Source organism: Lutjanus erythropterus, chromosome 10, assembly GCF_056507025.1.
Source record: "Lutjanus erythropterus isolate fLutEry1 chromosome 10, fLutEry1.hap2, whole genome shotgun sequence".
Taxonomy (NCBI): Eukaryota; Metazoa; Chordata; class Actinopteri; order Lutjaniformes; family Lutjanidae; genus Lutjanus; species Lutjanus erythropterus.
Window position 1 is genome coordinate 7,367,224 of NC_139326.1, and position 27,945 is coordinate 7,395,168.

Below are 27,945 nucleotides of genomic sequence, written 5' to 3' on the forward strand. Positions count from 1 at the left end.
ACTGAAAATAATAAGTCAACTAAGTCTAAAAAAGTGACTCACTGTCACATTAACCTATGGGAAATAAAGCCTAGTTTCCAGGGAAAGACTCCAGTGTTTGATCCATTCAGCCACTAAATTAGCTGCACAGATCAACAGCTAACCTTAGCTACATAGCACAACTGCTAACACTGGCTACACAGATCAACTGCTAATGTTAGCTGCACAGAAATACAAGTTAGCTAGCTAACCTGTCAATACATTCTACTGCTGCAACTATGACTTTCACAACAGAAAAATATTTTGGGAGTATCGGTGGTGACGCTGTGATAGTGACTGGGATGGTGTGTGGGTAAAAACACGAGCCAAGCACTAGAACAAGTTTATGGCAACTAAAATTGAGAGTGAAGTGTGAATAGCACACTTCAAGTACATTTAAATGTGCAGAATTACAAGTATTAAATCTAACTTGCATTGACACATAACAAAGGAAGGAGTAGGTGGACAAACAATAAACCTAAGAATTAACATAAAAATTTGGTACTGAGAGAATCTGTTACTATACTTTAATACTGTGATACTTGCATTAGGTTACTGACTACATTTTTGAATCAGTTAATTAGTAATTGTATCAGAGTACATTTTTAAAGAAACCCTGTGTGTATTGTACCAAAAACAATGCATCACAAGCTGACAGATCTGGTAAATTTCTATTGATTAAGTCCTTGAACCATGTAATTTCATCAACTGCAGAATCACAGCAACAGGGACAAACCGACTTATTAAATTAGTGTTTTTAGACACTGCCAAAAAGACACACTTCAAAACACCAACTGGCAGAGAAACACCCAACATTGTCAACAGATTTGAATTGTTCATTTGGGACCGAGAGCACGCTGGCACACACGGAGCACTGCTTTAATTTCTAAACACCTGCTCACTCTCTACTTAGTCCACAAAATACAACCAGCACAGAGCTTTTCCCCCCTCTCCAACAAACAATCCTAGTCTGCCATTTCACTGAGAGTGGTACCACAGCCAACCCGTCTCCCCCGAGTGTACCCATGCATGTGTGTGTGCGTCAGAAGAGCCACCATCACAGCAGCCTGCACCTGCTCTGCCTCGGGCCCTACTCTGTTAGCTGGGAGCAGCAGCACGATGCATAGGCAGAGGAACGAGGGGACAGAGTGATAGAATGCTGGGAGAAATGTTGGCGTAAATGTCAACAGCTCAGCTCGAACCAACTACAGAGCATTTGAGGACCTAATATGAATTCATATGAATTTCAAGCTGATAGCAGTTGAGCTTGTGTGCACCGCAACGCTATAAATAATACAATGTCCCAGTTGTCTGAGAGAAAATAAAACCCAGTGCTTCCAGGTAAGAAGTTTGTGTGCAAGTTCAGCTCAGCAGCCTTACACGAAACTGGTAAAGACAGGCAGCTTAGCCTGTCTGAGGGTTTCTACTGGCGGTCAGGGCCTGATGGACACATGCAGTGGTGTTCACTGACAGACTCAGGCATGGATAATTTCACATGTCCAAATGCCAGCCAGCATGGCTGTGTTACAATAATGTCCCCAGGGCACTGTTGTAAAACTGCGCACTGCCCAGCAGCAACAAACAAGAAGCATTCAGTGTCTGTAAAGTATAATATACCCATTCATTATAACACGAGCCTCAGCAGTTTGAGTCAGCACCTGAGCTGTACAGCACCTTAGCTTCATCCACACCTAATGGGGCAGCTGCACTGTACTGTTCTCCTGCAGCACTATGCACGGAAAATACTACACTCTTAAAAACACAGCTGCTAACTAAAACCATGACGATTAATTCAGCTTGTCCCTGTAGAAGAACCATTTTTGGTTCCTAGTAGAACCTTTTTTAATAAAGACTCCACTTGGAATTCTCTCAGAAAGATCAAGAACCCAACATGAAGGGTTAGTGCTAGAACATCTGTGAAAGGGTCCAACAGTGCCCCGTGAGAGGTTCTAGAGAGCCATGCTATGGTGTAACCATCTTGGAGGGTGCTAACAAGAACCTACGCACAGTCAGTTCTACTGAGAATGTTCTTATTTTCCAAGGGTATATTCCTTGTCTCTCTGAGGGTTCTACCCAGAGCCTTTCCACCTTTTAAGTGTACACTAATTTCACCTCACTTCAGTATCGACCCTTTCTTTGATTCTCCTTTCTTTTATGCTCTTAAAAAAAAGGTGCTCACTAGAACTGTAAAGGGTTCTTCCTTTTTTTCCCCATAGGAGAACCCTTTTTGGTTCCTGGTAGAACCTTTTATATCGGTTCTACTCAGAATTATTTCAGAGTTTCACCCAGAACCCAACGAAAAGGATTATACCTAGAACCATCTGTGAAATGTATATTCACCCGTTAGGGTGGTGCAATTGTTCCACTCAGAACCCTCTCTGGGGGGTTAATTCACCTTCTAAGGGTGCTAACAAGAACTTACCCAGGGGGTTCTGCAGAGAACCTTTTTAAATCCCAAGGGTTTCATCTAGAACCCACACAGATGTTTCTACCAAGAACACTTTTACGTTATGATATCCTGTACGAAAGAGTTCTTCAAGGATTTTATCAATCCTCATTGCAAAGAACCCTTGCAAATGGTTCTGTGTAGAACCTCAGCCCCTTCAGGGAGAACCCTTTTAGGAGCCCATGTTTCTTAGAGTGTATAACAGCAGTCACAGCCTTCTCTTCCACTGAAAAAGACAACATTGTTCTTAGAAAGACGGAGAGGAGAGGGCTAACACATACTCCCAAATGTAAATTGGGAGGGTAATTTCACACCTGAAGCGTTACACCAACTGTTGTGTGCCAAGTTGCGGTCTTTTGTTCCAATGAGTGATTATGTATCTTTTTTTTTACAGCCCTCATTGGAGCAGCTGGAATGAGTGCATATAGCGGTTTTTATAGCAGAAGACAGAGTAGCATTCACAGCACTAAACATGTTCTGTTCAGCATGATTTCATCATGCAGAACACCCAGACAGGTGGCGAAGGCAGCAAACACATTTTACATGGCTATAAAGGCAGGCATTACTTAAAATAATGTAACGTCACACCGTAGACATTGTGTAGTGTCTGGCTGGGCCCTGTAGAAGTGTTCAGCCTTGTACAATGTATATTTAAACAGCTAAGAAGCCGTTGATGCTTGAGATTTCACAGTGGTAACTAGAGCACTCTCCAGACTGCTGAACAATACATGCTCAAATGTGGCCTCTGACCCCAGTCGCAGGAATATAGATCAAGAGCAAGGACTGGAGAAGGGAGCTAACAGGCTGCAAGAGAGAAGGAGAAAGTACAGTGTTTCAGTATTTCTGATGGATGATAATGTTGCACAGTTTCCATAAATCATATCCTATCTGACACAAGGATATCGCTCACTTGTCAAGACAACAATTTTCTAAGAGACTTCTAGACAAATGCAAAAAAGAACATCTTAAAATGCACAAATACACACAGTATGTGTGATAAACAAGTTGACACATTTGCTTATGGACACAAACATATCTTTTTCTATACAGCTCCTTTTAAAAGAGGTGGCAATGCAGTTTACTGGAGCTAGGAGGGTGGGGCGCATTAAGGTTCAAGCCACATCTGCATATGTAGGCTACAGAAAGCAACAAACAAAAATACTTATTTTTTGACGCAGACACCAGCGAGAACATGCACAACAGGTAATACTGTCGGGGTGAACACGGAGGGGCAGAGGACAGACACCACTGATGCAAGAATAGCAAGAGATTACATGTCAAACTGTTTTTCCACACTGTTACTTCAACTAAGGTACCCAAAGTTTCATTCCTCTGGGCTCAACTATAAATCTGTAAGTATAACTGAACCAACAACTAAGACCAACCCACACCTAGACTTGAGGAAAAATGCAAAAAAAAGCATTTCAAAATGCACAGATACACACAGTTTGTAGGATAAACAAGTTGGCACATGCCTTCATGGACACATAAATATATCTTTTTCTACACAGCTCCTTCAGAGTAAGGTGGCAATGCAATTTACTGGAGCAGGGTGGGTGGGGTACGCATTATAGTTCAGGTCACATCCACAAACGTAGGCTACAGAGAGTGGCAGCAGGAAACAAACAAAACACTTTTATTTTTTTTTGACGCACACAACCACGAGAACATGCACAACAGGAAATAATATTGTTGGGGTGGATACAGAGGGGGCAGAGCGGAGACATAGTGAGGGGGGAGGAGGCAAAGACAGAATTATACTATGGCTCTATTAGACTGCAACAGATCCCGTAGTTAAATATATAAACTCTATGAGGCATGAGATCATTTGAGATGGTGAAGCATGGGGGGTGGACCACGGAGGTTTGTTCTGTAGTCCTCATTACCGAATCTACCTCAGTGTGCCTGTCAGTCACCACCTGTCTGTCTGGCTTGTTAAGGGTGCCTGAATCATGAATCTCCCTTAGGAGACAAGCCCTCAGAGTGTATGGAAGCGCTCCTAGCCCACATATCTTAGCAACTATAAACATATGCCTGACATAAGTATCCCAGTATAAGCCTCATATAAATAAATCCAAACTTACAAGAGGGAACAGCAGCCCTGAGAGACAGAGATGGAGCGGGCTCAGTGGGTTGTGCTCGGCACCATTTCTCCTTCCTTCCTGCGGGATTTTACAGCCAGCAGTAAAAACCTTTCTTAGCTACCCCTCGCCACATTCAGCATGGCAGGAAAAGTAAGGAGAGGCTGGGCCAGATAGGCCAGAGCGACGGTGAGGGGAACTAAAACAATCTGCTCTGGGCTTTGTTGTTTCTGTGACCCCTGGAGAAGCACTCTGCTGAGGCCGTTTGTGTGTGTCTCTGCTACACTGTTTGACTGCAAAAACACTGCACAGCACCTACTCCTTTAAGACTGAAAGGGAGAGAAACACTGAAACTAATCTTGTTTGCTTCTCTCTTACAGTGTGTCATTTATCCAAGTGGGCAGTGGTCATGAACATTCAGGGGTTAATTGACTCTGTTTTGTTTTTTACGGTCAATAATCATCAATAATCTGCTCAAGAAACAGATACTGACCACTCAGGTGCCAGACCAGGCCGTCAATCCAAGGAATGGAATGTCTAGTCGTGGCTACATGAAGGCTACAGCTAAGCCATGGACACACTCCTGGAAAATTGAGCCTTCAAAGAAGGGCTTATGAATCCCATCTCTGACAAAAGAAGAGATGGAATTAGTGGGATTTAGGGGCGTCAGCATGAGGCAGGGTGGTATTAGTGATGCTCTTCACACGTCTCCATCCAGGCTGGATGGCAGGCCCTCTTTAGAAACACACTAGCAGCGAATGTCTGTCACAACATACAGCACTGCGTTGGATGGAGACAGCTGCAGGGCCTGAAGACTGAGCTGATACTGCGCCCGGCCCACTGGAACCAGTCCAGTGTGGAGTTATAAAGGAATGTAGGAACTGCGGTTTTGGCAGCTGTACTCTGATAAATGTTGTGAAACAGAGAAAAGTATGCATGTTTTTCAGCCCATATGTTGAAGGGATGTGTCCCTGGTGCCATTGACAGCCCTTATTCAAAACATGTTTTAGCCAGCTTATGTTTGAAACACTGGCTCTCTTCAGTACATGCAAGACTGAGTGCATAATACGGAAGCTTAACCAATGAAAAGAATGAAAAGAATAGAGCTTAAGTCCTGCAGAGGACTGTTCCACCTCATAGAACAAGGAAATGTGTTCCTATTGATGTGGTCCATCAAGTCAGGTCCGCTTTATTCCCGGTGGAGGCACCCAGAGGCAGGCACCTCCTGAGCCCTGAGAGCAGCTGACCACACCCCTGGAACAATGACCCCAATAAACTCAAACATAGCTCCATTTGCTCAAACAGAGGCACTGGGGGGTAAAGGAGAGCTGCAGCAAATCAGAAATGAGTGCTCTGAGGCTCGGAGGAAAACATTACAAATGGACTGGTCTACACATAAATCAATCTTTGCATTTACCACTTGCTATCCAAAAATCCATCTGCACGCTCACAGTGGAATGTGCAGCAGGTCCCAGGAATGAGGATTAATGAGAGCAGGATGGCCCAGTCACTATTGTCTCTATTGTTTCTCCTGTTGTATTGTGACAGCGGACTCCCATGGGTGCCTTACGGGGCATATGCCTGCAGCTAGTGCGTACTGCAGACCACTGCGTCACAATATGAGCAAGGGAGGCCTTGCATTCCAGGAAGCTCTTCTTTCTGTCCTCCATCTCTGTCCAGTTCTCCCAATGGGAGGTGGTGGACTGGGATTAACAGAGCGAGTACAGCACATAAATTTCAGCTGTATTGCTGAGTCGCTGTTCCCCACGCAACCCCCGCCCCCCTCCTTACCTGACCCAATCCCCCCCACCCCCACCCCTATCTGTCTCAGGAGGATGGGCCAGGAGGCTGGCCATGCAGCCGCATCCCGTTCCACTCGGCATGCTGGGCCGTAAATACTGCGCAGCATCAGGAACAGCAGGTGCTATCACTCCCTATCATTAATTATCCCTGCTGCATCACTCTAGGGCCTCTCACTCCTAAAATCTCTATCTCCCGCACCATCTTATTCTCTAGCCTCCAACCCTTTCCCATTTTCTCTCACTTTCTTGAATTTCAACTGTCTCAAATTCTATCAGTTTCTACGGCTCTACAGCAATTCCATTTCTACTCCGCAATATCCACCCATCTATCTCCTTATTTCCTACGATCCTACAATCTAGCCTCCATTCATTTGTTCCCTGATGTATCTCAATCTTTGTCCAGCACTCTCAGCTTCTCCCAAGTGATTCCTTCCCCCGCTGACAGCCTCGCCCGCTTTCTTCTCTCCTCAGATGTGTGTCTTCTAGCGCTTCCCTTCACATTCTGACGGGTTTTCCCTTGCTGTAAATGTATTCCAAAACTGCTGTGCTGCTGCCAGCCAGGAGACGTCACATGGACTGATGGAGCGCTGGGGGGAGAGATAGCCCTTTCCCCCCGCCGGAGAGCTCATAAATAATACCGAATCAAAGAGGAAAAGCAGCATGAGAAACTCCCCGAGGTGAAAAGCCAATGAACATGGTCAGAGATGTAAGAGTGCGCCTGCTGATGGTAAAAGTCCGAGCTCCCAGTGTGTCTGGCCACAGAAACATGAGCAGGGCATCCTGTCCTGCTCAGGTGAGAAGGCTTTGTGTCAACTGTGTGGAACCCACAGAAACATCTGGCACGACCACAAAAACAAACAGTTGCTTCCTTCGGACTTGGTCACACTGCCACGAGGCATAATTTGAACTCGAAATGCAGAGCCTGGCTTCGTAATACGAGACCACCCAACATATTCAGATTGTGAGCAATTCTGCTCAAGATAACATGGGGTGATGATGACTTAAAAACACATCTGGCAGAAAAAAGAGAACCACGGAATGTTCTTCAGCTGCTGCAAAATAAATTCATGGACAGGGAGAAACCACAGCCTGACACAGACAGGTATAAGTCACACAGAAACTTGCCAAGCCACTAAAGTCCATAATTCACATCCAAACCACTTTGGACTTGTGCGCACACACACATACACGCATACACAAATATACAAAGACATGGAAAACAGTGTTTCTGTTACCCAGAGTCTTAAAACCAACAATCCTACAGGTTCTTTATTCTTTGAATGCAACCTGGTGACTTCTGTGCACTTGAAGAAGCTATGTGTAAGAATTTCCACAGAATATGAAGAAACAGCAGTTTTGATGTAATGTCAAATATGCCTGTGTATTGTGTTGCAGAGGTATCTACTGAAGTTAGCATGCTAACCACCTAGTCTCAGCCTGTCCTGTCTTGTAATACCACTATGTGGCAATAGTGAAAGACTGGGGCGGGAGTCCTCCATCCAACATGAGAGGATGAAGATGTAGTGCTGCTCTGAGGGCAATAAACCACATCTGGGGGCAAAGAAAGAAGTGATAAGCATAACAAGAGGTAACACTGGTGTAGCCTTCCACCACTGGAAACAGCTCTTAGAAAGTAAAGGATGAACTTTCATGCTACACTTGCAATGTTTCTCTTAAACAGCTGTTAATGCTTAAGTTCGATAAACAGTGATAGCTTATAAAGGTAGCTAATCATCTAATGCTACGTTTATATGTTTGTTAAATTAGTGTTTGTCAAAAGAAAGAAAGACCTATGGTAGGGACTGTGCATTTCATTTTGTCTTATGGACACCACAAGAGTGTTCGAGTACAGAACAACATTACCAATGTGAAATAATGTGAGTCCATATTTTTAAGGCTCACTTTCCTCGAATACAGCACAACCACAGAGGACTGCAGCGGCCACTGCTGTCCACCCACCCTTGCCCATTTATGATATCAGGCGCAGCAAGAGCCATGCTGCATTCCTGGACCTCACAAACACAAAAATAAGTATCTCTTTACTTTAAAAGGAAAGGGGCTACCTGTGGATTGTTGCACTTGGCTTTTAGGCCCAGCAAAAAAAGCTACATCTACAGAAAACATTGATTATCACTGGACAGACAGTCTTATCTAACCATTATCAGAACCCCAGGTCTATGGCAGCCTTTACTCACATGTCTGTCCTTCCACATTTTAACACTGTGTAACAGACACTCTCTCTCTCTCTCTCTCTCTGAATCTGCTCAGGCGGTCAGAGCAACTCCAAAAATTGCAGGAAAAGAAAGTTAATCACACAAATCCCCTGTGCAAAAAAAGATTTCACTCTTCCAGAACAGATAAGCTATCTGCCAGCAGCATTAAGGGAATTGCTCTCTCTTCTCCTCAACATCACAGATTTGGAATTTTGACTCATTAGTGTAATCCATTATGAAGAGGTGGACAGGACACTCAGCCTGAATCAATTTGATTCTCCCACACTTTCTATTGACTCCCATCGAGCTAGAAGTGGAGTAAAGCAAGAGACTGAAAAGCAGATAAACAGGAAATCGGAGCAGGGAAATTCAAGGATCTTGTGTGACATTCCTGTGTGCACATTCTAAAGAGATAACTGCATTATAAAGAAATTGCTTTCTTTATAATGTGGAGCACAATAGCTTTTTATTCCAGCCTCCTGCCTGCTACTGTATGTTCAATATCTGAGCACAGCAGAGGACGTCACTGGCAATGAACCAGAGTTCAAGGTGAAGAGACAATGTCAGAAGCACACAAACACATGCAAGTGTGCAGTAATACAACATAGTATACACTGCTTTGTGTTCTGAGCTTGTGTTCATGGTTGTGCATCCAGCCTCCAACATCACCAACAGGTTCATTAATCAACATCACACAAAACAGGGTAGCCATTTTCCGGCACCAAGATGAGGGATCTGGTGTGTAAACCTTAGTAAAATAAATCATGAAAGGAGAATCTGCATATGAACGACAGGGTTACTTTTAGGATTTTTTCAGGTTGAGCACATATGACTGCAGTGTGGCTGGGAATCAATTCCTGCAGTGAGGAAAGGCTTTTAGTCCTCAAAGGGGGGTCTTGTGGATGATTCTGGCAGATACACTGCACAGCTGTAGAAATCATTAAAGCATGCTCACAGCTTTTATTTTCTCTGCTGATAATTCAACATTAAGAGGCTTGGTTTTGATCATTTACTTTCATCTCGTCTTTCAGGGTGAGATTATCCACATTAATGACACTTGGTGTGGAACAAACGACATCAGAAATTAATTTCGGCAAAGAGATGGTAAGTTGCTGAGATCACACCCACTTGAGTGGGTTTCCACTACTATCAGTGCTAGTAGTAGTGGTTACAACACTTCTGGTACTGGATACTATGGCTGGGTGATATGGCTTATAAATCATATCTTGATATTTTTGGGCTATTCCGCGATATATGGTATATATCACGATATACACATTCTGTCTACTGTTAATTCTCAATTAGTGCAAACATATGACTTGGACGATATGGACAAAATGAAGTAACACAATATTTTGGACCAAATACTTCAACATAAGCACTGTGACAATTTTGTATGTGTGTGCGAGAGGTTTCGGGATAATTTCCCACACGAGCCCCCAGTTACATCACAGCCTCCCTGAACAAACAAAGGCTCCACTGGAGACTGACACATAGAATGGACGTGAACACAAATACATTGAATTTTAAAAGTCACAAGCTTCATTTTAAGCAAATGAACCATACTGAAAATGGGACACGAAACAGTAACTATTGGTGCCTTCAAAAAATATTAACACAATACATTTTTGATAAATAATAATCAGTAATGTGGATATAATGACTAAATGGGTAAGAGGAATGAACAGAACAGCTAGACCAGTATGATAAGTTCAGAATATTATATCACTACTACTACTACTACTACTACTACTATACTGTAATGCAGCCTGTAGCCAAATCAAAATCTAAAACTCTATCTAGTCTCATATCATAATATCAATATTATATTGATGTACTGCTCAGCCCTACTGGTAACTGGTGCTCTTTATACTGGGTAGTTATTAAGACAAGAACATCATCATCACGTCTCAGCTGAGAAGGCAGAAATATCTGGGCCACAAGGAAAAAAAATCCAAATGTTTATGCTGAAACTGAAGAAAGTCTTTTGGGGAAAAAAAAGTCTGGCAATGATGCAAAACAGCTGATAAAAGAAAGAAAATAGTTGCTTATCATCCTTTCATTTTTCTCTCTTTGACTCAGTGTAAAGCCCACTCCTGCAAAGGAAGGCTGCTTCTTGTCAGACAAGTGCCCCCTGCTGGTAAAAATCCCCACCATAGGCATTTCAGTGCTACCAATTTTTTTATAGACCCCAGATGATTTTCAGATATTTTCCATGTTGTAATACTCCAAGGCTACGAAAATGGAGCAATAAGAGAGTGCACACTGAATACAAATGAGCCTAAGAGAATGTGTCTAACTGTGGAAACAAGAAACCAAGACATGTTTTAGTCCTCCTAAAGAATCCTCTAAAAGATGTATTGGAGGATGAGGTGCCAGTTCACTCTTAAACTTTTAGGTGCAACGTTTGACTTTCAATATTCAGTTCTCAACAAGGTTGCTTCCTATTCCGAGACACTGTTTATTCCCACAACCCCAGATATTCACTAAGAAGGCATTAATCACTGATGTCTTGATTAGTCCACATAAAGAATGTAGGCCAGTCTGGTGCTGTTAAAAGCTGCTGATCACGCAAAACACAGGCCAGGGTGCAAAATATTAACATAGAAACACATTATATACTGTTTGGTGTGCAATATTAATATGCATGTGTATTATTGGTCGTACACAGTGCACTGCACAACAGCTGATTGATGCCTCTCTCATACTCCTTAAGACAAATTAGAAGAAAACATGTATAAATAGCAAGAAAGGGGCAATAGAAACTTATTTATCCTTACAGGAGCTGCTCTGGTTATTACAGGTTCTGTGAGTGTAGTAAACGCATAGGAAGAGCAGCAGTCTGTGACCGAGCCTCCTCTTTCCAACTTGTGATCTACCAGAGAAACGTTATTTATCGCCATAATTGGAAAAAAAAATACACATAAGAGAGACTCACCTTCTTCCGGGGCTGCCATTTCATCATATTTGTAAACCAAAATGGAACAGCATTAAGATATTATATGAGAATGGAATGTAGATTCAAAGAAATCCAGAGCGCAAGTCATGCTGCCTCTCGACTTCCCTCAATTTTGCAGCAGATTTTCTCCAAGAAGCGATGCATGATGATGATGTGCGAGTCTCAGCTTTGCGGCAATTTCGGGGGGAGACAGCGCAGTCAACACAAATCACACACCGGTTAAATCCACAGTTGAGCTCGGAGAATAAATCAGAGACACATGGTGTCGACTGACACTGTTTTAAGGGGAAAGGTTCCTGTGCGTAAATCCAAAGTATGAGTCCGTTATGTACCCACTCCCTCCTCACGCAGGATCGGCGCCCCCAGGACCAATCCGGGCTGTGCGTGAGGAAAAATTTATTCTTAAACTTTTTCGAAACGGAGTCGTCCCTGTAAGTAGGCTACAGCTTCGGTCCAGCGCTCTTCGATCCAGAGCGAACGATCGGACGACGAAATGTGTGCCAAAACGCAGAAATATTCATCACAGTGGTCAAATCCCGTTTTCCAGCTGCCGAAACACACTTTTGGAAGTAGTCATGGAGAAAAAGTCAAACACAGCCCGGCGGAGACAGCGCGACAAGCAGGGAGATTACTTTCACGGGGGAGGAGGAGGGGGGGTACAACCACCAAGAAAAAAAAAAATCCCTGGAATTTCTGTGAGGAGCTGGAAGGATATCCTGATTCCTGCACCAGCAACAAACTGGACTCCGGCTCTCAGATGACTTCCCTCCCTGCTCCTGCAGCCTTGCAGTTAGCAGACTTTGAGCAGCGGTGGAGCTGAGCAGGCAGGAGGCAGCAGGGTCATAGCGCCGCCGGTCACAGATTCGCCAAAAAAAAAAAAAAAAAAAGTGCGCTTTACGCACAGGGCTGACGCTGCCGTCCAGACAGGAAGCAGGCTGCGGTTTGGTGAGAAGCTCAAGGACAATTTTACAGGTACCAGCCACGTGCCACCCTGCTGTGCCAGTCCAACATGCTGTTTACAAGCACAGGATACTACTGACATATGTTTTGTGATTTAAAGACACAATATGCAATATTTTCCTTAAAACAATGTATAGTATTATATGAATAAAATTCCTTTGAATACTCACATGTGACCAACTAGAAGTGTGTGGTGGTGTCTTAAATTGCAGAGACTCTGCCCCTTGCATGTATTTTCTCTTTCTATGTTGCTGTTTATCACAACAAAAAGTCAGTCTTGGACATCCTGGGAATGTTAAACTATCTTACTGGTGCTTTTACAAATAGATTCTACCTTTAATTTTGTCACAAAGAGAAAATTGTCAGTATGCTTTTACAGAGACTGTGAGGCTCCCCTAAAACTGTCACATACTGGAATTTCTCATTTTGATACAATACCTTGAAAAATGTCAATATTCAATACCATTTTCTATTTTCCACAGAGAAAATTTGAGGATGCAAAATTTTAGATTTATATTAAATGGTAAATATAACAAGGCTGTAACGTGAGAATGGATATTCAACCAGAGCAAATCAGATGAGTGACGAGAATAACAAAAATGAAAGAAATGAGAAATGAGGTAGAATGAAAACTGAATATTGAAAGCGTTTCAAATAATCAGTATAGATATTTATCTGTGTATCAATACTTTTGACAACCCTACTTCAGACAAAGCTTGGAAAAAGCTATCCCTCACCCTTCTTTGTTTACTTGTTTACTTTCTTCAATTCCTAGATGCCACTACATTCAATTTGATCCCACTGACACTCAACAATTAAGGCCAGATAGCAAAATATTGGCCAAATATACAAATAACTTTATAAAAAAAAAGGTCTGTCAAAAGGCATTTATTCATTTCTGACTCTGGGAAAGTGGAAAAAAGACAGTATGTACATACTTAAATTAAATACATAAATGGTAAATACACACAATACATACTTTGCAGCACCCAGGGACTAACTCCTGTTCTACGCCAGCACCTTACTCAAGGGCTCTGACATCTTTACTAGAGGCCATTACACTGCAAACTTGTCTGACACATAGAGAGGTGACAAGGTGTTCAGCAGGCCTGTGTGAACCCTGCGGCGCAAGCTCATCACAGTTTAAACCTTGTTAATGAGCTAAAGAGACTCAAGTAACATCACACTCCACTGCTGCGGTTGATCAGTCAAGGCTTCTGTCCTTATTTTTGTGGGAATAGTAAATTGAATCCTTGCATAAAAAGGACAATTTGCAAATGATGTTGAGCCTCGAACACTGGAAACAACTAAGCCCTGTTTATGTACAATTTCCCTGTTTTCTCCCTCTGAGAGCAGCTGTCACATATAGTATACAGAGCAATATTTTACTGCACACAGCCATCAAGATGCAAAACATCACAAAGCATTTTTTTTTCTCTTGGCATTGTTTGGCCAAAGGAAGAAAATATCGGCAGCCTTCCCAGGCTTAAAAACTGCCTTTTTATCATTAATTGTGGAAGTGGGCTGAATAAAATTCAAAACAGAGGACATGGTTATTCTGGTAAGAAACCTCTCACCACAATCGCTGCCACAGTCACAGAGTGAAAAGAGTTTTAAAACAGAACAGCTATCAACAGTCAAAACAGATCTACTGGTGCTGAACGCAGTCGCTGCAGCACAAAACCAGAATATTCATCACTGGAGATGTGACAGACGGCATTAATACAGTAACTACATTATACTTTATTCATGAGGAGGGTTCTAAGAGCACACTCTTAGAAATAAGGGTTCCAAAAGGGTTCTTCTTGAAGGGCTGAGGTTCTACCCAGAACCATTAGCTGCTGAAGAATGTTTTTTTTGAACAGAGGGTTAGTCAAGGACAATTTGTACAACACTGATGGTTCTATTACGAACCCATTTCATCCAAAGAACCCTTTTCTGGAAGAAAGGGTTCGTCAACGATTATTGTAATCCTTGGAGAACTCTACATCAAGGGTCCTTGGTGCTATAACATAAAAGGGTTCTAGGTAGAAACCCCTGCATGGGTGCTACATAAAACCCTTGGAATATAAAGTGGTTTTCAGTAGAACCCCTTGAGTGACCTGTGAAATATAAAATGGTTCTTGGAAGAAGAAGGTAGGTTCTAGATAAAACCCTAAGACTATAAAAGGGTTTTTAGTAGAACCCAGTGGATGGGTTTTAGAAATAAGCCTTGAAATATTAAAAGGTTCTCAGTAGATAAAAGGGTTCTTGTTAGAACCCCCAGGTTGGGTTCTAGATGAAACCCTTGCAATATAAAAAGGTGCTTGTTCGAACTCCCTGGGTGGGTTCTAGATGGAACTCTTGGAACACAAGAGGGTTCTCAGTAGAACCCCCTGGCTGAGTCCTAGATTAAACCACTGAAATATAAAAAGGTTCTCAGTAGAACCACCTTTATGGTTTCTAGATGAAACCTTTGGAATATAAAAAGATTGTTGGTAGAACTCCCAGGTTGCATTCTAGAGAAAAGCCTTGGAAGGTTTCCAGTAGAACCTCTGGGATGGGTTCTTGTTAGCACAATTAAAGAGAGGGCTTTGGGTAGAACCATTGCACCATAGAAGGGTTCTCCTATAGAACCTCTCATTGGGATTTCTGGGTGAAACCTTCCACAGATGGTTATGTGTGACCCTTAATGTTCTCTGAAAGTGATCCAAGTGAAATCTTTATAAAAGGATCTACCAGGAACCAAAAAGGGTTCTCCTGTACGGCCAAGCCAAAGAAGACTTTACGATTGTAATTAGCGGCTTTATTTTTAGAGTGTAACAGAAATGTGAATCAAAGAAGAGGTCGATATGCGAGGTGAGATCAGTTTCAACAATAAGCTGGTGATGTAAATTGGTTTAGGTAATGGACACTATGGAGCTGTGAGGTGGTCAATAAGCTGGTGTCTGCTGGGGTCAACAGGGTCCTCGGTGCGCCTACGGGTCACTCTGATAACAAAAGACAAGTAGGAGGAGGGGGACAGGCTGACATATGGCCTCATGGACAAACTCCTGCTGTGCACAGGGAGTCTATGAGACACTTGGTAATCCGCATGGATGAACATGAACAAAATGCTTGACACCACAGTTCCTCCGCAGCCACAGCTGGCACCAAACAGGGTGACACTGTGGTCAAGCACTGCGATCAAAGCACACGTTTGTAGTCAAAGAGAAGGAGGGGGGGTTTGTTACAGTATCTGTATTTTGATTCACTTGATGAAAGATTACTTTTATTCCTACAGCCAGCTGACTCCTGTTGGCTCTGTGCTCCATCCAGCAGCTCTAAGATACTATTTACATTTATGTTCTCTTTCAACCACGCACTCACACTCAGACATTGAAGTCCCACCATCTAAACCAGGTTTACACAAGAGACTGTTTCATAAAAGGCATGTTTGATGATCAATCAAAGGCCACTTCAGTGTGCCGTTCAGCAACAGTCTGTTGCTAGTGAAGCCTGTCATCTGGCATCTCCATACAGAAGCAGGCTCCCTGTGCGTGCCTCTGCTTTCCCAATCAGAGCCACACAGGAAATCAGACTCCAGCCTTCAGAGGGAAACAAAAACCCCCTCTTTCATTTTCCACAACTTGGAGCCGTTTAAAAGTTTGTGCTTCCTTTTCTTGTTCTTGCCAATCATGCCCTCAAAAATGTCTCCGCTGTATGTTGTGATCGGGGGCTGATTTCATAAAGATGAGTTTGACCCGTCTATGGACGTAAGTTTTGCTCTTAAACAAATGTTAGGCAGCTGCACAAAAATAAAGAACGTCTCATGTTAAATGTGAAAAGTTCATCACCCTGCTGCAGGCTATCTCAGAACTGAGAGCTGTGTTTCCAATATCCATCCCTGTCTCTTCTGTCTGGGCACAAATAAGATGACTTAAAACTTTCTAATAATGTGTGCATACACTAAAGTCCAATTTTATTTTTTTAATTTTACAGTTGACCAATATTTTTATTGATGAACAGTTGGTTTTAATTATTTGATTTCTATATTATTATATGATCTTATTTTCTCTTCATTTTAAATGGTTTTCATTCTCATGTCTTATTATTTTACTGGTCTTTATTCTATTTTCGGTTTTGCTGCAACTTTGGTGGCTCAGTGCAGCACACTGTGCCTCCACCTGGAATGAAATCTGCTTTATAAATTAAGTTTAAAATTAAATTTATAAATTAAGTTTTGCTTGCTTTCTTACTCAAGTTAACTTTTGTGATGTGCCAGTCCTTCCCATTTACTTATGTGGAGAACAGATACATAGTCAGCTGACCTTTGTAATCATGGGAACAATAATAAACATACGGTTGACGTTGTGAAAAGGCTGACGTTTGGTTTGGTTTAGGCAACAAAACTACTTTGTTAGATTGATATAAAAATTATGATTAGGTTTGAGATACGAATAATACATTACATAAGTCACATGATGTAAGTGAGGTAAGTCACATGATGCATGTAACATTATCTAAAGCTATTATATGTAACATTTCTGCATTATATGTCTAAAAATAAGGTTTGAGGAGTAACAGATTACGTGTGATGGATCAGGATACATAAAAGGTAAACGTATTCTATTACAGTTACAGAAAAAAAATATTTTGCACATAAGAAAATAAGAAATACCTGGACAAACAATAACTCTATCTATACTAAGGTAAATGATTTCACCATTAAGTATTGAGGTAATCCAAAAGTAACTAAAAGCAATCAAGTTATATTACTTTAATATTGTGATACTTGGATTACATTTTTTAATGCGTAATCAGTAATTGCAGTGGAATACATTTTACGGTGACCCTCCCAAACCTGCAAAAAATGCTAGACATACAGTATGTCATATTTTTTGTTGGGTTGTGTACTTATATTATCCAAAATCGTTTCAACACTGGTCAAACTGAGAGAAACACGTACACGAACACGTCAAGGTAACAGTGCATTTCCTGCTAGCTGCTAGTTGCTATAACTTCTGGGAAAACAAGGGATGTGTGGGATACATCAGAGAACGAGGAAGGGAGTCAGAAAACCCGACTAAACATACTATGAATAAAACCTAACGCATTACCTCATGCATTAACATGACTTCTGTCTGAGTCATGTCAGATAGATTTTTATCTGCAACGTGGCTGTGCAACAATGAAGAAAACAACTCCCATGATTCTGCACGACTTCACAATGCCATCAAACGTTATAGTTTTAATACAAGAGAGACCCATAGCAGCAGAACTTACATACTGTGCATTTAGCTAACTCACATTCACTTTTGGTTTCACGCGGAACACAAACCCCGGTCTTTGTCTTCTGTTTGTCTGACCCATTCAACCTCCTCCATACACAGATTTTCTTGCTCTTTATACTATGTCACCTGACTTAGTTTTTTTTTTTTTTTAAAGGGAAAGATGGCGTATCCTCTGAACACAAAATTGGACTTTGTGGCATGCATTACACGCAATTTTAAAGTCTAAAGTTGTGTTTTTTGTACACAGATTGAAGAAAATGGGCTGCGATGTCACAGTCAGTGCCACTGATTGTTACTTACAACTGACACAAAGAGGAAAACATGGTTTATTTTGTGGTTTGCTGACAATACTCTCGACTGAGCAATGTGAAGGGAAATAGTTTTTAGTGGCACCAGTAACCCATTAGGAATTATTTCTAGTAAAATGCTCTTGTAACTGTTAAAATTTTTCCACAAGGCACACATTTTCTGTTGGAGGTTTATAGCTTGAAGATGCAGCTCAGTCTGCCACATTTTCAGTCTTAATTTGCCGGCACACAGCAAATCAGTTCCACTTACGTTGTCAAAAATTAGACAGCTTCGTGGAACCAGCAAAGTTAAACGTCTATCAGAAATCAATCTTCATGAAATCATCCTATCTGATGCCGCTGAGGCTAAAACAGTTCTGTACACAGCTCAACATCTGCCTGCATGTATCTGTCGACTTGCTTGTTTATTAGTCCGCATGATGTAAAAAGTGCATCACCCACTTGATAGTAACAGCGACTGTTTGAAAAAAAATGAAAACTGTCAAAAAGGTTTTTAAAAACCCCCACAGAGGAGAAACACTCCAAAAGCCCTCCTGAATGTCTGAGGGTAATTTATTTTCACAGAGTCTGGCTCTTAAGTCACGACACTGGAGTGTCGCTGCGCGCTATCTGTCCCCCATTTGAATAAACAGCGGCCTTTTAATTACAAGGGCTGGAGTTTCAAGGCAATAAATTCCATGGAGAGAGCACAGAGATATGCGCCCTAATGTCACATGCACGTACATATGTACACAGCGATATGCAAGCACCTGTGACAATACACGCACATGCAGTACTGAAGAATAGATTACAACAATGATCACCAAAATGCAAGATTCATAAAGGCAAGGGCCTTGAAAACTAATTTATTATATTTCCAGCTTGGAAATTTATAACATAAGAATATAATTTACAGTGTTTGACAGATTGCTTCCCCAGTAAGACATGGCAGATGGATGAATGTGTTTTGAAATGCTTAACAACATTATAATAATAAAAGTGTTAAACAGCAGTGACACCCACCCACTCTGTTGTGCCGTACATCACTGAAAACAAATAACCCTCATCAGCATTCATTCATTCACCTCTTTTACAGTGCTCCATTCTTGGATGATGTTGTGTCAGAATTTAGCCTGCTGTGGACTATGTGAGACGGGTGTGCATGAGGGTGTGTGCGTGCATGAGCATGTGTGTGTGTGTGTAAGTACATGCATGCATGTGTCTTACTTGGAGCTTGGTGTTGATTAAGTGTCTGGAGCCTGAGGGGGGATAATGAGAGCCTCTAATTAATGAGCCTGTGCATATCTCAGAGTCACAGGGTCCTATCTGCAGAGAACAACTCCACACACACCCATACTCTCAGCACACACACACACACACACACACACACACACACACACACACACACACACACACACACACACACACACCTCAGTGCACCGTGGGGATCTTTCCCCACACTGCACAGCATTTTCTCCAGGGAAGCCCAGCTGGGAGTGTGTCACTCTGGCTGCTATCCCTGATAAGTGTCCTCTAATAGGGATGGATGGGGGTTAGGGAGCCCTGCTATGAGAAGGTCGCAAGCACTGACCACCCAGCGTGCCCCGAGCAAAGGCTGATGTTACGGCCCCTGAAAACCATTCCAAATCTTATTTGTTTGCTGGGTCCTGTCCACGGGGAGCAGAGCGGTTCATCTCGAGAGCAGACTCATGGCAGAAGAGAGTGAAGGCAAAACACTCACTCACACCAGGATGAATCAGCCGGGTCAGCGTTCGGTTCGAGGCAACCACTCACTACTCACTATGCAGTTTCATAAACAGTTCAAAGAGTGTGATGATTTGGCCTTGAATGACAAAAGCTGTTTTTTGTTTTTTTTTAAGTGAAAAGAATAAATATTTTTTCAGATTTCTTTCTTCAGTGGCCTCAGTTCAGCGTCTGCTGGGCAGCAGGTTGCGCGCTCGGTGATGTGCGCTGCAGGCAGATCATCTCATTTCGATGTCACAACAACACTGAGGCTATCTAGAAGAACCATTTCACACGAAGTCAAGCTGCAGTGGGTGTAGCGGGGTGAAACATTCACTCAGAGACCTGGGTTAAATCCTGGTAGTGGCAGTTTTTTTGTTGGTGGGAAGTTGCTGCACTGGCAGTTTTTACAACTGGGAATAGGAGCTTCTGGTTAAAATAAGCGTCTGAATGTGTATCGAGGGAGACATGTGGTGGTCTACCCCCTCCCCACGCCAAAAAAATGAGGCATCAGTGACAAGGACTGCAGTAGAGGAGACCTGGCTCTATCAAATTGCCAAGATAAAAGGGTAAAGACCATCAGAATATGGAAGTTAACTAGAGCAGAGCGATATGCAAAAAAAAAAAAAAATCATACTGCGACAGATATTAGAATTGCAATATGAGTCATGATCAAAAAATTGCAGCTAAAGACTGATATGTCTATCTGTCATTTTGTCAGTAAATACATAGTCTTACAAACCACTGAACAGATTTTGGTGGCATTTGGTGGAAAGTTAGATAACAAGCCAGGAAATACTGAATAACCACCATTTTGCCATTTGTAAACCACCAACACACACTGGCATTCAAAATTTCTTGCAAAACAGTTTTTTTTTAACACGACTACAAATGTCTTTTTTCATATCAGATTTACTGTATGTAAATATTTGAAAGAATCTGCAATGAGTAAAAAGTAAAAATAAGTATTAATGGTAAACAATAAATACTTAGATAGTATTAAACTAGAATTAGTATGCCTCCACCAAACAGTAAAGCAGTACTTTATACTTATATTTGCCCAGAATCATGTAATATGTGCACTGAAGATTATAAAAGGATTTAATAAATAATATTAAGTGTGTTTTTTGGCAGTTATCACTGTATTAACATGTATGATTCCAGTGATTCCACATAATTTTCAGTGAGAAACACGATTCTTCATTTAGAGAGGAGTAGCTTGATAGAGAACTGAACATTGTGATGTCACAGTGAAGTTCACCTTTGACCTTTTCGATATAAAATGTCATCACTTCATTATTTTATCCTGTTTTTTATTTCTCTGAAATTTTGTCATAATTAGTGCATGAATTCTTGAGATATGGCCAAAAACATGTTTAGCGAGGTCACTGTGACCTTTTGACTTGCAAATCTAATCAATTCATCCTCGAGTCTGAGCGGACTTTTGTGCCAAATTTGAAGAAATTCCCACAAGGCATCCGCAAGAAGGAGATGGACTGAAACAGAAACCGATCTACAGAATCTACAGATTTTGGCTCCTCCAACCCCAACTGAGTGCTAAGAACTGCCAGGACTCCTGTGTCAGTTGCAGATAATTTGTGATTTGTGGGTATAAAGATTGCATACATTTACATAAAAGAACATCTATGCACACAGTACACAAGCATTTCTGCTGAGGCCCCCGGAGTGTAAATGTTTTCATTGTGTCCTGATGCAGCCAAAAGCTCATCTTTAGTCACAGAGAGAAAACATAAACACCCTTATCTGCATTCTGTAAAGCGAGTGATAATGAAAATGCTATTGAAAGCTCTCTTTCTTTTGAGACATTATAGTGTTTAATCAATGATTCTTCACACAGTGTGATAGCGCCATATGATTATGATCTCTTTATTCTCTTTAAGTCCCATCCCCTCATTTTCTCTTCTTTCTTTTTCTTCTCCCAATTACACTAATGAAGAAGGACTTGTTTATCCCCTGGAGTCGCTCAACAGTAGATTTGTGTGAAGACATTACGCAAGGAGAAGGACCTTCGCTTTGCTCTAGAGATGTGTTTAATAATTCAGTGGTCTTGGACATGGATGAAACAGGCTCCAGCATATTGTTTAAATCAGGCCGACAGTTAAATAGGCGCTGGGGTTTGACGTCTGTGGCAGGATCAATAATAACAGCGTTGCCACATACTCCGACGCATGAGACAGAGATCCTGTGTGGTCCTCCTTAGTCTATATACTAAACATAGAGCTGGAGCAGGACAATGAATTCAAATGTGTTTGTGTCTATCTGCTTCCACGAATACAAATACACACACACACACACACACAGAAAAACACACAGAACCATGCTGTGGTCAGACCCACCCATCTCCAGTCCCTCATTTAGAAAACCCCAAAACCAAACTCATGCCTCTCTTTTTCAATTACCTTTCTTCCCACCATCGTCACCACACCAAATCTATCTAAATTCTCCCACAGTCTCTCTCTCTCTCTCTTTTTTCCTTTCTCTCTCATATCAAATGTATCCATGTGTTACCATCACAAACACGCACCCACACACATGCACACACACACCACAATCTGGTAATCATAATAAGCACATTAAAGCATTAAAGCCACGATTTACGGCCGATGATCTCTTGAACAGACTACAATTAATAGCAAATAACTGCGCAAATATTTAACTACTTCTGAGATCCTCTGCAGCTTCTCGTTCGGTTAGTGTGGTTGTTAAAATGCAGATTTATAGAAGCTGAGTATGGCTGAGCCAAAGCCAGACCAATCTGTGTGGCTTCTTCTTCAACAAAAGTTTTTCTTCAATGATCAGGCTGTAATACCTTAAAACTAAGATTTTTCAGTTGAATCAGATTTACGAATATACAAATAAATGATTTTATTTTTTTCTCAGCTCAGCGCGTCACATTAAATTCCTATATTAGCATATCCTCCTATGCAGGGTTCAACATAAATGGGTTTTTTTTTCACTTACCTGGGCAGGCAAGTGGGTCCCAAATCTACTTGCTCCTGTACAAACTATTTTATTTGTATTAGCAGTTATCAAATAACAACAAAAAGTTGATTGTCACATTTAGTCTAGGGCTGCAATGTCTATAAAATATTTTTTTAAAAATGCAAAAAATGTCTATCTCAGTTTTTCAAAGTCCAAGGTGATGTCTCTACAAGTCCTGTTTTGTCAGTCAAAAATCTAAAGATTTAGTTTAATATGATAATAAACAAGGAAATCTCCATATTTGAGAGGCTAAAAACAGCATTTTCTGACATATTGGCATGAAAAATTACTTTTAGTTAATTGATTATCAAAATAGTATAATAGCTGAACTTTTTTTTACCACTTGCCCGGTCATGCAAGTGAGTTGCCAGATTTACTTGCCAGATGTGGCATTATACTCTCCCTGGGCAAGCCTCATAATGAGTCCTACAATAGTTCAGTTATAAAATCAGCGGATCTGTGGAACATCTCTCGCCAGGCGGCTGCTGACCGCTGTCACTGGCCCTGCACGCTCTGCGCTCCTTCATGCCATGAATGAAGGATTTATTTCGACCAAACCTAAGTTGATGATTGTTGGAACAGAGGAAAGAACAACCGAGCCGTTTTTATGAGTTTTATTTTGTTTCTGTCAAGTCTGAATGAAGATGACGATAATGATGTTTTGTAAAAGGAGTCTGGTTAGACTTAAAAAAGCTATTTCTATTTAAGCAAAATGTTTCTTACTCTTTTTTTTAAAAAAAGTCTCTGTCTCTGTAGCTATACTTTCCATAATGTTATACACCTAAAATAACAATCTGAGCCTGGCAAGCAAACAAACAAGCATCGCCTGCACTGTGTGCGCCGCCAGCTGCAGCCGCGCATCACACTGCGCTCTGTCTCCGATCACTCTTCTTCACTCCCATCACAGAAGTTTTGTGGTTATTTCTAGACTCAGTTTATAAAGTTTACAGCCTGTCATGCTGTTTCATTGCTTTGTGCACAATAAGCTATATTGTTTAAAAAATTACTATAGCAGTACGATTATCCTGAACAAGTTTTGACATAACTTGGTACTGGTTTATGTAAGTAGACACATTAAAGGTATTGAGTGCTGCAGCCCTAATGTTTAATGACACAGCTAAAAAACTTGTTTACCAAGTGCTCATTTCAGCTTCTCTCACCAGTTAACAACTAAGATTTTTTAATAAGTGCACTAACACTGATTCCCCTTAATTCCTCAATGAAATATTCTCCCTGTACATTTTTAAAGATTCTATCTGTTTTATCATGTCACTGCAATGCACACTGATTAATAACGGGGAAAAAAAAAACGAATGCTTGACTGAAAGAGTCTCAGTTGACTGAGAGGTCTCCGATTAATGATTTGAGTCTTCGATTATCAGGGGGCAGGCCTGCTTAATACTAGAGGCTTATTATGCCAATGACAGCTCTCCTTGCCCGTACTAATCTAACCCTGTGAGAGCGCATCAAATGTGAATTAACCCTTCTGAAGTGGAGAGGAGGGGGGAGTGATGCACAAAAGGATTCAGTAATGACTTGATCCCTTTGTAGAATAAGAAAGGAAAAGTACATGAACACAAAGTTGTGGTATTGAGTACAGTAATAGTGTAGCTTGGAGCCAGCTGCTCCACCAGGCACCTGTAGTTTGTGGTGACTGTTGTGAAGGGATTAGGCCAGTCCACTCCTTAAATCAGTCTGACTTCAGATCAAAGGGGTTAAAGCAGGATTAGGATTAATCTGCCTTGGTAGAACAGGTGTTAATCCCTTAAATTAGCCATGTAGCACAGGCAGGCCTCTCTTTCATCTCAACACCTGACTTATGGGCTGGAATACAGAGAGCTCACTTACAGGGAAGTAGCTCTGTTGTTACCCCACCAGAATTAGTTGTCCTCCCTCACCCTGACCGCTCTGATAACAGGCCCTGCTCTAATGTATCAGCAAGATGACTTCATTTGCATGCAGCCGGTGTTTTGAGAGCGGCTGAGTCAAACAGCTGTGCTCTCTGCTTCCTTTGAAACAAGGGTTACGTAAAGCATACTTTATGATTTGCGATACTAACGGGTGGCTTACAGGATATCCTCGGGCAAGGTGCATCGAATACTTCACCAGAAATAAAACAGGCCTATGCTATTGATACGCACCGTGTAGAGGCTCAGGAGCTGATGTAGCAGAAGAGGGGAGTCGTAGGGGGTTTGACTCCACTCCAAGGACAGCAACACTCCAGTCCTTTCCTATCAAACTCTTCAACACATGCTGCCTCTCACCCCCGCCAGCTTCCTCCCCTGCTGTCAAACCTCCTTGTCATCGGTTTGACTTTTCTACTCCAATCATCTTCATCCCACTCCAGCTCAGCCTCCTGTCAGCTAAGAGTCCGCAATGAAACTTTGGTAAGAGCACTGGGACAAAAACTACTCCAAATCTATGCTAAAGCTATTCCTGCATTCACATGATATGGGAATAATCAGAAAAATTTGTTCCCAACTCGGAAAATGAACTCTGGGCCACATCAGTTTAAAAGTTAAAAGCACTTTATAAATGTATGCACTTGTTTTCATTACATAATTGCCTCTGCATTTGATTATCATTGGATTTAGTGCACACTTAATAATTTATAACTAGCCCTGGGAAAAATCAGTCTAGGGGAAAAATTGTAAGCAAAATTGTACTAATTATTCTACAATTTATTTAAAAAGTTAAATATACAAAGCAGTATACAACATACAAGAAGACATACTGGCTTCTTTCCATTAAGCACAAACGTGTATGCACTTTCCCACCTCACATTAAACTAGATGCCTTCAGTACATGCATAACAATATCAGGATGCATTCTGGGACATGTAATTCATGGATACAGAAAAAGCACAGAATTAGATGGCACAAATTTTATTTTTTGCAAGCTCTCACAGGCCACAAAACATGAGGTAGCGGGGCGGATTTTGCCCACGACCCTTAAACTTGACACATAGAGCGACCTGGATTGATTGCTTGATTACATGTTGGTGCTGGTATATGGTACACTCTTTGGAAATAAAAAGATGTTTAAGACTGTGACAATATATATCATATTACACAGTTAATTATTTAATTTTATTATATTTATTTTATCAGGGACTGCTGCATTGTTTTTGTGTTGTAATGTACATATATAATTTAAACATTAATTGCAAAAGATTTTCATTTTGTTTTAATTAAAGACAGAAAGCAGAAGCACTTAAAACTAAAAGGGAAAACTAATCCTACACAAATAAAAAATGCTGTACAACTCAGCCAACCCATCACCTGGACACTGCAACATATACAGCAACAACAACCCTTCCCTACCTTTAGAAACAGCCATGCTGTTTCCACATTTAAAAGCTCATAAACACTCCGAAGTCGGAAGATCGACTTCCAAACTCTGGAAATTGGTGCACCTTTCAGTGGAGCATGTGAATGCAGCATATAGCCAAAACTCATGACTGTCAGTTCACCTGTCTGAACACTAAAGACAGCTAATTAGCATTTGCGACCATGGGGGGAGTCACTGTGGTGGTGGTGAGGCCGCTTCCCACAGAGCTCCTGTCTGCTGCCACAGGCACCAGTTTGGCCAGTGGGTCTGCCCCAGTCCGAGGCTCCACTCCCAGGCTAGACCTTGCCATCTGGCTGGCCCGGTAACAGCCGGCCCCTCTCCCCTGCGGACCTGCTGAAGACAGGAAGACAACCCAAGGAAGGTCAGGCCACACTAGGATGGCCAGGAGAGAGGGAGTGGTGGATGTACTGAGGAGGGACGAGGAGTGACAGATAAACTAATGGATGCGAGAGAAAGTAAGAGGGGGACCGTAAGAGACAGAAAGGACACTGCTTCCTTTAAGCTGCCACCCTCAGCGTGACTCAATGACTGATGAATCCTTCTGTCTTTGCCTGCACGGTGTGTGTGTGTGTGTGTGTGTGTGTGTGTGTGTGTGTGTGTGTGTGTGTGTGTGTGTGTAAGAGAGAGTGCAGTGTATGTGAGCATGTGTGCACGCATGAATACAATCCCACTTTTCTCAAACACATCATGACAGCTCACAGCCGGAACGAAAGCTTCATTTACCCACAATTCAGCAGTAATTCGCAGATCCCCAGCAGGACTTCCAGTATAGATGACCACTTGGAAGGTCATTAGAAATTCGGCTAAAAAAGCACACAGGAAAGATTTCTTTTCCAGGCGGCTACAGTGTGAACAGTGGAGTCATTACATTTACATTACTATGACACTGTGAGGAATATGAATGTGCTTAATCTTGGAACATCCCCGAATTAAGGCGGAGAAAAAATTCTGAATCACATCACCCGCTGAGTTTGTGCAGCATGATATAATTCTCTTCGTTTTGAATCACAGTTCTGTTTTTTTTTTTTTTTGCTCATTTGGATAACATGAAGCACGCAGAAATAGATTCATGGCTTCTTCATGTGTTAAATACTGAACAAAACAGTACTTCCATCTTTTTATATTGCACTTGTGTGCTCTACAAATGAAATGCCTCATAACACATGATGTTAAAAGTGTAGCGTGTCGCCCATTTCTTTTATATTAATGCACAAAACATTTAATTGTTAAACTTTGATCAGGGGCTAAAAGGCTTAATACTCACACAAATACTACAAATATCTCTGAGGTGGGAAACCAAATGCAGCCTTGAACTAAGCTTTAAATATTTATAATCTATAATTAGACATTTGTCTCAAATTAATTTTATTATTGCTAAAAATGATAAAAGAAAATCTGTATTTTAAAAGCGTGTAGGATTTAGTGGCATTTAGCGGTGAGTTTGCACATTGCAAACACCCCGTCTAACCCGTGTAAGAGAACCTACGGTGGCATTGAAACTTGCAGAAAACACAAAAGGCCGTATCTAGAGCCAGTCTGTGGTTTGTCCAGTCTGGGTCTTAAGTCTGGGACTCACTCTGAGGTAATAAAAACACAACAATTCATATTTCAGGTGATTACACACTAATCAAAACATACTTATGAATATTATATTCCAGTTCTGCCATAGTCTGCCAATAAATCTTTAAATCTTACACACTGGACCATAAACCCACGAAAGGTCTGCTTTTACTTGTACAAAGTGCTTCTTAATGATCATACCGCTCTTACTAATCTTACAAATGAGGTTATTTTTACACTCCTGTTGGTCAGGGGAGTGCCCATTGCTCT

General features: G+C 41.5%; 1 protein-coding gene across 3 annotated transcripts in view; it reads right to left on the bottom strand.

Moving 5' to 3' along the window:
* Nucleotides 1–27,945, bottom strand: part of LOC146319961 (tetratricopeptide repeat protein 28-like) — a 257,551-nt gene that overhangs the window by 165,409 nt on the left and 64,197 nt on the right. The window contains exon 1 of one of the 3 annotated variants that reach the window (XM_084728082.1): nt 11,499–12,618. The exons of the other annotated variants lie outside the window; for them this stretch is intronic. Within the exon in view, the coding sequence (XP_084584208.1) occupies nt 11,499–11,525 (27 nt within the window). The 5' untranslated portion in view covers nt 11,526–12,618. Of the gene's footprint in view, nt 1–11,498; nt 12,619–27,945 lie in introns of those variants that run through there. 3 annotated transcript variants of the gene reach the window in all.